Source organism: Rattus norvegicus, chromosome 16 (genome assembly GCF_021556685.1).
Source record: "Rattus norvegicus strain SHRSP/BbbUtx chromosome 16, alternate assembly SHRSP_T2T, whole genome shotgun sequence".
Classification (NCBI taxonomy): Eukaryota; Metazoa; Chordata; class Mammalia; order Rodentia; family Muridae; genus Rattus; species Rattus norvegicus.
In genome coordinates, this window is record NC_141549.1 from 18,748,798 (window position 1) to 18,762,500 (window position 13,703).

The 13,703-nt window shown below is 54.1% G+C and overlaps 1 protein-coding gene across 6 annotated transcripts in view; it reads right to left on the bottom strand.

Moving 5' to 3' along the window:
• Positions 1 to 3,673: 3,673 nt before the first annotated feature.
• Positions 3,674 to 13,703, bottom strand: part of Il12rb1 (interleukin 12 receptor subunit beta 1) — a 13,241-nt gene continuing 3,211 nt past the window's right edge. For 2 of the 6 annotated variants that reach the window (XR_015639288.1, XR_015639287.1), the window contains 12 exons: positions 12,522 to 12,658; positions 11,825 to 11,891; positions 11,426 to 11,551; positions 10,977 to 11,059; positions 10,102 to 10,339; positions 9,158 to 9,325; positions 8,416 to 8,550; positions 7,937 to 8,092; positions 7,641 to 7,775; positions 5,796 to 5,940; positions 5,329 to 5,410; positions 3,674 to 4,566 (listed from right to left, as the gene is read on the bottom strand). Coding sequence is in view for 4 of the 6 variants with exons in the window: in XM_087587457.1 (XP_087443583.1) it covers positions 4,216 to 4,566; positions 5,329 to 5,410; positions 5,796 to 5,892; positions 7,641 to 7,775; positions 7,937 to 8,092; positions 8,416 to 8,550; positions 9,158 to 9,325; positions 10,102 to 10,339; positions 10,977 to 11,059; positions 11,426 to 11,551; positions 11,825 to 11,891; positions 12,522 to 12,658 (1,775 nt within the window). In the remaining 2 variants the exon portion in view is untranslated. The remainder of the gene's footprint in view (positions 4,567 to 5,328; positions 5,411 to 5,795; positions 5,941 to 7,640; positions 7,776 to 7,936; positions 8,093 to 8,415; positions 8,551 to 9,157; positions 9,326 to 10,101; positions 10,340 to 10,976; positions 11,060 to 11,425; positions 11,552 to 11,824; positions 11,892 to 12,521; positions 12,659 to 13,703) is intronic. The other 4 variants (XM_087587457.1, NM_001170604.2, XM_087587458.1 and 1 more) reach the window with 2 other exon arrangements.

The following is a 13,703-nucleotide window of genomic DNA, read 5'->3' on the forward strand; positions in this document are numbered from 1 at the left end:
CTCCTGACCCTCAGAACCCCTCACTGACTGATTGTGATGACACCAAATCATAGCTTGTTCTTCAGGCGCTCACTACTTAAATCCTAACTGTGTGCAGTCGCCAAATATGTCATAGGTGGAACGGCTTCCAATTCCGTATATTGGGGACGTGTGACTGAGAGGAGATTAGACCCAGAATGGGTAGGGGGCAGGGAGACACGAGACTGTTACAGAAATGAAAGATCCCAGGCAGAAACAAGACCCATGAGAAAGTCCTGAGGCAGGAGCATGCCTGAGTTGTTTGGGGAGTGTTAGCAGGCTGAGGAAGATGGGGGTGTGGAGCAAGACAGGCTCTGCACCTGATTGGTGTGACTCAGGTGGCTCAGGCCATCAGCCCTCCTCGAAGTGTGAAGGAGAAGCAGTAAGCTGGTGTGAACCGGGATCAGTTATCAGAGCTGGAAGGGAGCACAGTTTTGTGGTTCGATGGTGTGTAAGCAACCAGGCCAAGGCTGAGAGAATCCGTCAACTGGCCTAGGCCCTCTCTGAGTTGTGTGTTGACTGACTGTGTGACCTCTTCCTTGAGGCTGCAGCTGGAAAGCGCTTGACACTGAGGAGGGAAGCCACTGTTTTGCTCTCACCAGAAGGGTTCAGCGCTGGGCCAGCCCAGGGCAGGGACAATGGCCAGAGCAGCCAAGACAGGGCTGAGCAGTGATCTCCATGGAAACCTAGGTGGGGAGCAGGCCAGCTGGCCTCCTCCCTCACTCCCTGTTTTATTCATTGCCTGGGCCACTACACACGGTGCTGGGGACAGTAGCTCTGGGAGACTGTGGGCCAGGTGAGGTTTCCTGAAGCTGTCATGGGTCAACTTTGATGATTCTGGGATGCTCTGAGGGCAGAGAGGCAAGCAAGGGTGGCCCAGAGAGCTACCTGTGTAGAGTTTGTCATCTCAGCTCCTGCCTAGAATCCCCCAGTGAGGGGCTGGGTGCTGTGACTCACGGGTGACTCCCTGTTTCAGGTGAAGCAAGTTCCAGCAAGAAAAGAAGGGAGAGAAGGGTTGGGGATTTAGCTTAGTGGTAGAGCGCTTGCCTAGCAAGCGCAAGGCCCTGGGTTTAGTCCCCAGCTCCGAAAAAAAAAAAAAAAAAAAAAAGAAGAAGAAAAAGAAAAGAAAGAAAGAAAAAAAAAAGAAGGGAGAGGAAAGAAAAGCAAATGCTGAAAGGAAAGGGCCACAGAAAGAGGAGCACAAAGGAGAGGAGGGAGGAGAGAGCAGAAACTTTCTTCCTACAACTGCAGCTCCCAGGCCGGTGCAGCAGGATCCACAGCACCAGGAATGCAGAGCCACCAGAACCCTCATTAGCACAGGAGCAGAGAAACAAAGTGTGTATCAGGCACACAGTGGAATAATACTCAGCTGTGAAAAGGAAAGAGGCCTTAACACGTGTTGAAAAATTCCAAAATACAATGCATGTGATTGACTCGGGCGAGTAATCCTTATGACCTGGTATCCTGATCAGGCTCAGGGGCTGTGGAAGTGTGCACAGGGGTTCAGAAGCAGCTCATGCAGAAAGACACTTTAGCGCTTGGCATGGAATGTTCTGGAATTAAAAGTGCATACTGAGTGAATCCAAATGACACCGAATTGTGCTTTTTAGATGGGCAAGGTAAAGAAAAATGAGGTTGGGAGGGGGCAACTCCTGTGGTGTGTGAGCACAGTGAGATTTAAAGTCAAACGGGCAGAGCCAGGTGGGCATTGCTGGCAGAGCGCTGGGCGCCTGCTTCAGGCGGTGATCCCAGGGGCTGCTCTGCTCGGTTCACCGACCGCACGCAGGACATGTTCCCTAGAACCCGTGACAATCCTCCCACCCTGGCTGGAGGCCACTGGAAACATATAGCATGCAGGTGCCTGGGGAAGGAAACTGAGGCAGTTCGTGTCCCTGATCCACACAAGTCCAATGACAGACAGAATCCAGTAAGCTGGATGAGAGGAGGGGCCAGGGACTGGGCCAGTTGGCCCTCAACAGTCATACCTGCACTCTGGAGGTTGAGGAAGGGGGATAGTGAACTCTGATTTAGCATGGGCTGCAGCTGGAGGTCCCTGAGCAGCTCCCAGGGAAGTCACAAGCTCTTTGGTCCAGGCCACCAAGCTAAACTAAAAGGTCCTGGCCCGCTGGCAGCAGTCCTGTCACTCAGAACCTTTTTTTTTTTTTTTTTCCGGAGCTGTGGACTGAACCCAGGGCCTTGCGCTTTCTAGGCAAGTGCTCTACCACTGAGCTAAATCCCCAACCCCCACTCAGAACTTTTATCTGGTCTCGTCAGGGCCTTTGAGTTGCCGGTTCTTGGCTGTCCTCACCATTTCGGCATATTGTAGCCTTCTCCAGGATCCCTCCGCCCTTCAGCCCTGTGTGCCTTTCAACCCCCTCACCATGGTTCGGTTTGTTAAAAGTGTGGGTGTGATGGTGGCTGGATCCCTGTTTGCCTGTCGCAGCCTGTGAGATGTCCCATGCCACGCAGGGTAAGCACGCGGGATATCTGGAACACAGTAAGGACTTTGTTTTGCACTGGTGATGGTCAAACCCAAGGCTTTTAGCATTTTGATGATCATCCGGCCCTCGAGCCAGGACACCAGTCCCTCAAGGGAATCCTAGGCTGTCACTCTGCCCCCTAGCCACGCCCCCAGCCCCTTATGGGGATCCTAAGCATCCTCTCTGACCCTGAGCCAAGGCCCCAGCTCCTCAGTGGGGGATCCTAGACTGTCACTGGGACCCTGAGCCACGCCTCCAGCTCCTCAAGGGGGATCCGAGACTGTCACTCAGACCCTGAGCCACGCCCCCAGCCACGGGGGAGGGGGAGGATCCTAGGCTGTCACACTCTGCCCCCCACCCATCCAGCTTTCCCTTGGCCAGAAGCCAAATGGAGACTGTTAGATACAAATATATTCCATGAAAAAAGGAGCTGAACGAAAAGTTTTGTCCATCACACCTGGCTGGATGCAGGTGACTGACTCTCCACCCCCAAGTCTGGTATTTCCTTCTCCCCCGAGTCCAGGCACTCTAGGGGTGTTGGCAAATTCTCCCAAGCGTAGCAGCGTCCTCTGCTTCAGCCTCTCGGGGTCCCCGGAGGAGCCCCAACATACCCCGGCACTGGAGACCAGGGCTACCATAACCGAGCTATCTGTGTAACCACTGTGTGGCTGAACTCGGAGACCACGGCTCCTTCCCCAGCTAGAAGCTTTCAGGGTAAAACAGGTCCTAGGTCTGGGAGGCCTGGCCCTACTAGTTTCGCATACTCTTGTTATTAAAGGGTTCTCAAACCTTGGTGGTTCAAACTGGAAAAGTCCGATTTGAGGCCCCTGTGCAGGGCGGACGGAAGCGACACGCGCCACTGCTGCCTTCTAGTGGCCAAAGTGAGACGTACGTTTAAGGCGCTGGGGCAGCAAAGAGGGGACCCAGGGTGATCCATGTGACCCAGGGCACATGGGAAGAGGGCTGGGGCCATTCAAGGACGCCGGGGCCTCTCGTCTCAACTATCTCTACTATACAGGTCTTATCTCGGAGTTCTGAGTGACTGTCCACACTGTCCTCCAGACCCGGTCTCATTTAGCCCAGGCTACCCTTGGATTTGCTGTGCAGTCCAAGCTCATCTTTATGCAGGTGCCTCCTGGGTGCTAGGACGACAAATGTGCACCACGACGGCCAGCTTGTTTGTCAGTCACTGGGAAGACCCATTTATTCAGTGCCCAGTGCTACAACAGGGAGACTGAGTCCAGATGTATAACCTCCCTGTGCATGTCTAGGCCCTGCTGTTTAGGTCACCTAAGTTATTACAATCTAGATTCATCCTGTCTGTTACTCCTGGAGTTGAACTCCAGCCCAGGACACTGGAGGCAAACTGAGCCTTTGACCATGTCCCTTCAGAATGGAAGGATGCCCCCCAACCCCAAACAGACCAGTGATAGGGACCAGCCTTGCCCTGAGGATACCAAGCAGGGCTGCATGAAGCACTTTCCCCTTCTTGGTGGTTTCTGTATTCTCCTCACAGACTGTGTGGCTATAGGCACGGGAGGGAGGGAGTGGGTGGGAGGGGACCTGGGTCTGTGTCCTGCTAATGCTGTGTGACCTCAGGTCAGACATTCATCTTCTCTGGGCCTCAAGAGTCACATCTATAAAATAGGACAGTCATTGTGACCAGCTGTTGCAGGTCAGGGGCTCCTAAGGAGGGAACAGGCTGGGAATGCAGCAGTCAGGCCTCTTGACCCAAAGTGGGTGGTCCTGGCTCCACGGTCTTATGGATCCACCAAAGATCACCAAGTACCGAGGCTCCCTGGGTCACATCTCCCAGGAGCAGCGGGAGTGTCACGTGGGCCAGGTCACCACGGGGACAGTCCTCTCTAGCCAGGTCCGGGAGCCTGGCCTCTGAGAGTCCTTGCACCTGCCCCTCAGTTCCCAAGGGCCACCTTGTGTCCAGGGCGCGCTCAGGGGTGGCCTGGGGCGACTCTGTCTCATCATCTCTGTCCCTGGGCATCTCCACCACCAGCGCGTCTCGTGGGTACAACACCTCGGGGAAGTCCTCAGGGTTGCGCCATTGCCAAGCCTATAAAGAGGGGGGACAGAGCCAGTGTATGCGAGGGGTCAGGGCTGAGTGAACTGCGAGCGGGGCAGGGCCAGGACTGAGTGAAGGGGCAGGATGGAGGCGGGGCCAGGACTGATTAAGGAAGGTTAGGGTTAGGGATGGAAGGAATGGTAGGACAAAGTAGGGGTGGGCGGGCCAGAACTGAGCGAAGGGGAAGGGCAGGACCAGGATTGACTGACGGGGCTGGACCAGGACCGAGTAAAGGGACGAGGGCAGGGCTAGGGCTGTGGGGAGGAGCTATGTAATTAGATGACTCCAGGACTGGGGAGGTGCCAGAATAATTGGAAGAGCGGTGTCATTGGATAGGACTAAGGCTGGGTGGGCGTGGCCAGGATACAGAGTAAACCCCTAAAATACCCCGCCAGTGGCCTGGAGGAACGCATTCATTCTCAGGAGGCCCTCTTCCAAGTCATCCACCGAAACAGCCAGAGGTGAGTCACACTGACCCCCTCTCCCCACCAGGAGAGCTACAGCACAGAAACGGATCCGGTGCCTTGCATCCAGCCATGCTGGAAGTCCTCAGCTTTGAGTTGTTTTTTAGGTTTTTTTTTCCACGTTCTCCTTCAGTTGAAGCCACGTTAAGTTCTGATTCTATGTTGACTTCCAGAATTCTCTGGCCTATTGGATCTTCCAGTCGCCCTTCAGTTTGGGCAAGCTGTGGAACATAGCCATTGCCCACAGCACATACCCAACAACAGTGGGAAGCCGAGAAGGAACATTTACCTGCTTGTCCTGGCTGCCAGGGAACTCCACAGCAGTGCTGCCACAGGGCGTAGGCAGAGGTGGGCACAAGTGCCAGGCAGCCCTGAGGAACAAAAGGTGGCAGATCACAGAGGGTGTTCCTGAGGCTTCCTGTTCCCGCTGTGTTGTGGAGAGTGTGATGTGAACCAGAGGAGAGTACCACACACTCAAGATCAGCAGCAGCTCTGCCCACAGCGCACATCCAGTTCCGGGCCTTCTGTGCCGCGGTTTCCTCGTCTAGACCAGGACAGATCTATACTTTGGGGTCGTGAGTGTTCTCTTTTTTTTTTTTTTTTTTTTTTTTGTTCTTTTTTTTCGGAGCTGGGGACCGAACCCAGGGCCATGCGCTTGCTAGGCAAGCGCTCTACCACTGAGCTAAATCCCCAACCCCGTGAGTGTTCTCAATACTGTTCTAGCAGGCAAAGCAGGAGGGGTAAGGCAGGAGTCACCTGTTTAAGCCAATGTATCCGAGACTGCCCACGAGGAGGACGCTGGCGAAGCTTCCCAGAGACGCGAAAACGATGGATAAACGGGAAATCTGCACCTCTGGGGACCGGACAATTCGGGTTGAAGGATGTGTGCCCTGATCCTACCCTGAGTGGGGAAGATGCAACTTGACCCACATTCAGCAACCCAAGGAGTCAAGAGACAGCAGAGGGGTGGGATGGTTACTCGTCACCGTGGGTCAGAGACAGCTGAGGACTGCTTCCTAGAGCCGGGGACTTTATAACTGGCCTTTGAAGGATAAATAGGAGTCTGGAAAATGGGGAGGAGTCAAATATTGCAGGTAGGGAGGTAAGCAAGAGAAGAGAAAATCTGACTGGTGCTTTTCCCAGAGACCTGTGAAAAGCCACAAAGGAAAAGTCGGCCAGTCGGGTGCTGTGGTGCCAGGTCTTACATGATCATGGGAGGGAGGTGGGACACAGTTCCTGCCCCTGAAACAGAGCCCAGAGGGTGTTGACTTTGCAGGAGTTGCTGGGTTTGAGGGGTGTGTGTGTGTGTGTGTGTGTGTGTGTGTGTAATGTTCCTCCTTTAGGAAATATTCTCCCTGCCAAGGTTAATGACTCCATAATAATTAGAAGCAGCATGAGTCCATGAAGCCAGATTTTGGCTAATGCTTCAACAAAATAGTAAGTGCTGAGACCTTCAGGACAGCCCTTAAGGCTGTGGGAAAGAACTCTGAAAACATGAGTTCGAGAATATATAATTTCTCAACTATGCAAAGATATAAGGATGCAATATAAATCAGGGCCTTCACAGATTTAAAAAAACAGGAGCAGCTAAACTATGAGCCAGCTTGTCAGAAAGATAGTGAAGAAAGAGATAAAAATATTTAGGGAATGGTAATCTCAGGACAGGATCCCACCCAGCTAAACGTATTCTCTGTGCTTACAAAGGCAGACAGATCTCTGAATTCATTTACAATGCTAAGAAAACGGGAAAAGGGGGGCTAAAGAGATGGCTCCGCAGTTAAGAGCACTGATTGCTCTTCCAGAGGTCCTGAGTTCAATTCCCAACAACCATATGGTGGCTCACAACCATCTGTAATGGGATCCAATGCCCTCTTCAGGTGTGTCTGAAGACAGCTACAGTGTACTCAAATACATAAAATAAATGAATCTTTTTTAAAAAAACTTTTTTTATAAAAAGGAAAAAGAAAAAGAAAAGAACATACTTCTGCCCTTTTCAAAGGCTGGAGTCAGGGGATGGTGATTTGTGGAATGATGGGGGGGGGGGGACCAGGGATGGATGAATGGATTGATATGTAAATAAAAGACTAGGCTTTGGCACTGGAGAGAGGGGAAAAAGGAAGGGGGGCAGAAAGAGAGAGTGGGGGAGGGAGACAGAGAGAGACACACAGAGAGAAAGATAGTGCCCAACCCAGAGAAGAAACTCAGAGAGCTAACATAGCTATTTAGAAATTTTTCTGGCTTTCAGATTTTGATCGGAAAACCCGATTTACTTTTAGAATTTGAATAACAGGATTTCTGACTTGATGGGAAAATCTAAGAATTTTTTCTGACTTTGGTCAGCAAGCCCATGAACTATCCAGAGAGCTTTTAGAATTTTTTTCTAGCAGAGAGCTGTCTCAAGCAGAGATCTATGTGGACAGTAAACTTGACCAAAGCCCAGAGATGTCATCTTGTACCCCACAATTGACTTCAAGCTGTTCTCTCACCGCTCCCTTACACCCCTTCCTTAGGACCCCCTTTCCAAGCCAAGGTTGGTACTTGGCACTGTGGGGTCATTAAGGAAAGAAAGAGCAGTCAGCTGTCCTTGATGTCTCCACTCACCAACGCTGAAGCGCTGGGGACGGCTCCAGGAGCCTGGGAGCATCGCAGTGTCAGCTCGCACCTGAACCTTGTACACCACGCGGCTGCGCAGACTGTTTAGTGTCACTTGGGTCTTCGTGGGTGGCACGAGCAACTCTGCTGGGGAAGGCAGCAGTGGGTTAGGGATCCCTTCATGACCCGTGGTATGAGCCTGTCACTCAGAGCAGCCCTGTGGGGTCCACACTCGCTGCGGGGTCACCGTGTCTTGTCTCAGGACACAGTAACAGGGCTCGCACCACCCCTACACCTCTCCGCACCTGACTCCCACGTGCCATCTTCAGCCTCGCAGCGCACGACGTATTGCGTCAGGACCCCTGGGCAGGTGCTCAGCTGTGACGCTGTCCACTCCACGGACACTGAGTCCTCGGTGTGGTTCCTCACCGACACGTGGCGTGGAGTTCCGACCCTTGAGACTGTGCAATGCCCCAGTTAGCAGCAGGGCAGCCAAAGTGAAGGCCCCGCCCGCCGCGACCCCGCCCGCGCAGACCACACCCCGTACCACGCCTCCGCCACGGTGGCCACGCCTACAATGCCTGCGGGCTCCACCCACAGCCCTAGATCCGCCCAGCGCCCTAACTCCACAGCTTAGGGCTCGATGTATAGCCTTGGCCACACCCACCAACATGTCTCCATCAATAGAAATAGCATCTGGAGAGCTCACATCCCTGGTTCTACCCACAGCCACCCCAAGGTGACCAATGGGCAGCAATGCACACCAAGTGATCGATCCACTCACCGTTACCCCCAAAGTAGTAACTGGACAGGACCGTGGCCCACATCATGGGATTCTTGGGGTTCTTGGAGGCGAAGACAGTGATGCGGTAACATTCCTCCTGGTCCAGGGTAGGCTTGGAGCTCCAGGTGTGCGTCACTAGAAGGGCCAGCGCAGCGAGCAGTCACTGATGGACTGTTCTGTAGCTGCTGGCTGGCTGTGCTGCCTTGTGTGGGAATGCCTAGAAAACTCTTACTCGTGCTTCAAAGCCTTTCTACCTCTTCCCCGGGATCCCTCATTCAACTACTTCATCCTTTACAGCATGCAGGGGAGACTGTTCAGCTCCACAGCCTTTGCTGGGGTTCTCTGAGAACTCCAAAAGTGTGTCTACCAGGACTCCGGCCCAAACCCAGAGCAGGACACCTTAAAACAAGACACCATAGGCACCACCCTGCTGCCTGGTTTTCTCCAGACCTCATTACTTTGCCAACAGCAACTGTGAACTGCCACCTTCCAAGGTGCGGGAAATGTTTAAAACACCATAATATGTGGGACTCATTAACTGTCACAGTGTGACCTGCCCAGGGCAAGACACGGGAGCCCTGAAAGGCTGCAGATGCAGGCCACAGCATTCTACTTCTGCCTGTGCCCTATGCTGTGTGACTCTGAGTAAGTGAAGAGAACTCTCTGGGCCTCAGACACCCTGTCTGTACAGGCTGGAGCCCGCCATGTGTTATCACAAAGGACATTTATGTGACAGTGTTACCCATCTTGGCTGGGTCCTCTTCTTCTGGTGCAATCAGAGTACAGTCCGTGTGGTTCCTGTCCTGGCCCCATGGCTGCCACTCAAGGCAGTAGGCAGTGCCTGGAGGCTGGGCTGCCCACTGCATGGATGTCACGTTGCCTTCCACGATGACATTCAGGGTTCTTGTCTCTAGAAGGAGACCGAGTGTCACATGGGAACAAGGGGTTACTAGCATGTCAGTGATAACCGCACAGACTCAGCTTCCCACTCCGACATCAACTCAGCATTTATTGAGCACCACCTGGATGTCAGGCTGACAGTGAACACTTTACAGGCACCATCTGGCTACCAAGTGGGACTCTGGCCTTTCGTTTTTTTGTTTTTTTGATTTTTCAAGACAGGATTTTTCCGTGTAGCCCTGGCTGTCCTGGAACTCACCCTGTAGAGTGAGCTAGCCTTGAACTCACAGAGATCCTTCTGGTTCTGCCTCTCGAGTGCTGGGATTAAAGGCATGTCTCACTAGGCCTGGCTGTCTGCCCTAATTTGCACAAAGAAAACCAGAGGCACAGAGAGGGAGAACCACCAGACTGAGTCTGCCCAGCAAAACCTTGAATCAACCAAGCCAGAGTCCATTGCTGTGCCTGTGAGGTGCATGGGCATAGGTTTAATGAGGGGCCAAGAGCTAGGAGGTGACAAGGGTCTTCTGTTGTAGTTTTCAGACAAGGTGTCAATGTGAGGTCTGGAATTTGGAATCCTCCTGTCTCAGCCCCTTGAGTGCCTCCCACCCAGCTGCTGTTCGAATGTGTCAAAGTCCTGCATCAGACTTTGTATGTCTAGGAAATTGCATTTTTGACCTTAACTTAATCTCGGTCTTCCGTGAGTGAGGCGTGGACCAGACCTCGCGCATGCTCAGCACAGAGTGGAACTAGCCTTCCCTCGTGCTCCTGTCCCGGAGACCCAGGCACCTGTGAGCTCTTGGGCAGGAAGGGGCCACTTCTGGATGATGCTGCGGCCGAAGCGAGTCTGGGCGAGTACATCCAGGTCGTAGGCGGCACCGGAGAGGTCCAGCGTCTTGCCCAGGGGCACGGTCTTCCAGGTCCGAGCCTGGCACCTGCAGGCCAGCATGTGCACCAGCACCAAGTGCTTCTTCACCTGCGCCCCAGGCCGGTCCCTGCAGCCCTCCGGGACTGCCAGCTGTGGTGTCTGCAGAGAGGAGACAGGGATACAGGACAGCCCTGCACTGCCGGGACACTGTGCTCCCCTGCCCCCATGTGCCCTAGCTCCCCATTAACAACAGAGATAGGGTCTAAACTCCTCATCTTACTTTGTCTACTCCCCTGTGCTGTATGATGGTTGCAAGCCATCGTGCCCAGCCAGTCAACTCTCAAAGTTCACCCCAGGATCTGTGACCCCTGCCTCCCCTGCCTCCCCAGCCTCCCCTGCCTCCCCAGCCTCCCCTGCCTCCCCCAACTCCGCTGCCTCCCCTGCCTCCCCTGCCTCCCCAGCCTCCCCTGCCTCCCCCAACTCCGCTGCCTCCCCTGCCTCCCCTGTCTCCCCTGTCTCCCCAGCCTCCCCTGCCTCCCCCAACTCCGCTGCCTCCCCAGCCTCCCCTGCCTCCCCCAACTCCCCTGCCTCCCCTGCCTCCCCAGCCTCCCCTGCCTCCCCCAACTCCGCTGCCTCCCCTGCCTCCCCTGTCTCCCCTGTCTCCCCAGCCTCCCCAGCCTCCCCTGCCTCCCCCAACTCCGCTGCCTCCCCTGCCTCCCCTGCCTCCCCTGCCTCCCCTGCCTCCCCTGCCTCCCGCACCTCCTGTGCCACCCCCAGCCCTGGCTAGCACAGTCACCTGCCCTTCCATAGTCAGACGCCTCCTTCCATCTTGGTTCAGGGGCTCCACCAGGAACTTAATCTCAGCCTGGGGGAGGAATTCTGTAAGAAGAGAAGAGCTGGTCCCAGATCTAAAGGACTGAGTGGCTGAGACAAATCCCTCCTGGTCTTGAAGCCTGATGTCTAACCCTCCCCAGCCTGATATCTAATCCCCCAACCTGATGTCTAACCCCCTAGCCTAATGTCCTACCCCCAGCCTGATGTCTAATCTCTCAGCCTAATGTCTGAAATTTGCTGCCATATCTTTTATTATTTTCTTTTGAGACAGGGTCTGGCTATGGAGATCAGGCTGACCTCAAAAACAGAATCCTCCTGCCTCAGCTTTCTCAGTGCTGGATGATTGGCATGCACTTCCACTGGTGACTTTGTTAACTCTTTCCTAGTACGTGTAACCCAGGCCCCTCTCACCAGGCGGGACACACACAGACATGCTCCAATTACTCCAGGGACCTCCAGGAGCTCCTGAGGAGAGGCGCCGCCGTCTCCGTATCTGGATTTCCTGGGCCATGTTCTCAGAAGGGCAGAGGCAGGACTCTGGGTAGAACATGGATCACCGTGTCAGTGTGCTGGGGCTGCCCAGGTGTAGATCCAGATCGTCCGACCAGCTCTTCGGGAACCCTGACTGCCCCTGGGTCCTTTGCCTGCTTCTGCTATTTTGCTGGACTGCAGCTCTGTTCCCTCCCTTGACAGTGACCTTGGCTGTGGCACACATCGCTCTGCCCCTTGCAGAATAGGAATAAACCAATCCTGACCAACAGGGCAAGGCCACAGTCCCTGCACAGTACAGAGGACTTCATTAATGCTTACCAGAACTGCTACCGTGAATGTCACCAATCACACCTAAGCCAGAGCTAACCTGAGGTCCGCAGTCACCCTAAAACAGAAGGTTGAGTGTGTGGCTGGTTTGCACTTCAGGCTCAGAAAGGAGCAGGTGGACTGTTTCTGTTTGCCAACCCCATACCCCAGCCACAACCTGGGTCTCATTGTGCAGCTGAGTCCTGAAACCTAAGAGCCTCCTTCCCTCCTCACCATCCCCCACAGCCTCCCTCCTGCAACTCCCAAGGTGGGTGCTGTCAGGTCAGGTTCCTCTGACTCACTGCCCGTTTATCTGAGAGGAAAATTGAGGCCTGGGTAGGATCATAGAATCAGGGAAAACCGGCAGACTCCAGTGGCTGGGGAGTGATTGGGTGAGGAAGGGTGAGGACGGATCTAAGAGTAAGAGGTGGCCCTCACACTGGGGGTGGGGTCGTGGAGATGATTGGGCTAGCCCTCACACAGAGTATAGAAGCCCCCAGAGGCTGGACCACAGAGACCCAGCAGAGAAAGACAGCCCAGAGCTTGTCAAAAAAGCAAGTTGCCGACAAGACATCCAGGGAAGGTAACCAACAAATATTAGGACTGTGGATTAAGCCACGGAGCAGAAAGGACAGCTCTGGGGATGAAGATTCCAGCGGAGGGTTATTGACGGTGCTATGGTGACCTTTGACCTGTAAAACAGACTCACCAAGGTCCAATTCGTTGTGGGCATCCGGCGCCTCAGTTGTACCTCAGCACCGGCCCCATCCGACACATTCCAGTCCATTCGCAACTCCCCGCGTGATCGTGACACTCTGATGTGTCCCAGAGGAGGGGTGAGCTTGGCTGTTGGGGGCGGGTGGATACACAATGTCCTGGGAGTCTGCCCAGCCCCACCTATGGGTCGCTGACTAGAAGCACCCCCCACACACACTCCTTGTGCGCATTCTGCACCAAGCGTTGGGGCAGGGGATTTGTATCCGCGGTTTTGTTTGTTTGTTTCTTCAGACAGGGTCTCTTGGTAAATTCCTGGTCCTCCTACCTCCCAGGAGGGGGGATGGTAGGCATGCACCCCCACATCTGATTTATTCTGTGCCAGGGATGAAACCTGGGGGCTCATTGTGTGCTAGGCTCATGTCTATCTACTGACTCGTGTCCTCAATTCAATGATTTGGAGAAAAAAAAATAAAGACTGTATTAAGTCGCTGGAGAGATGCTCATGGGTTAGTAGTTAGGAGCATGGGTCAGAGGACCTGGCTTCAGTTCTCATCAACCACATGGCCTCCGTTCCAGGGGATCCGGCGCCCACTTTGGGCCTCCGTGGGCACCAGACATATTTGTAATGGCCAGACACACATAAGCCAAACAAAAATACCCATAAAATAAAAATAAACCTTAAAGAACAAAATGCTGGGGGCGTGGCTCGGGGCAGAGCCCTTGCCCAGAATCCCCCAGTCAGGGGGTTTGGGGCGTGGCTCTGGGCAGAGTGAAGAAAATCCTGGGCAGGATCCGTTCTTCTAAAACAACCCTTCTGCTCAAGAGTTTCCCACTGAGAAGTGAACTTTTCTCTGCAGTGGTTAATTTCCTGCCTCAGTGGAAGGGTGGGCACCCGCTTCACTAGCCTGCCCACATCCGTTCCTGAATCTTCCCACAATCCACATCCTCATGCACACTAAGGACAGCACTCTGTCAAGACGCGCTGAGTCATGAAAACACGGCTCCCCAGAGGATCAGGCTGAAGCCAGAAGAAACCTAAGAGCCCAGTGACAGGGGGTTCTGTGTGATAGGTCTGCTTTGTCGCACAGCAATGCCCAGCCCCTCACCCTGGACTTGGGATGTTCTCAGGCCAAGGACTGGGGGCAGCTGCGGTGACAGAGGGACAGGTAAAACG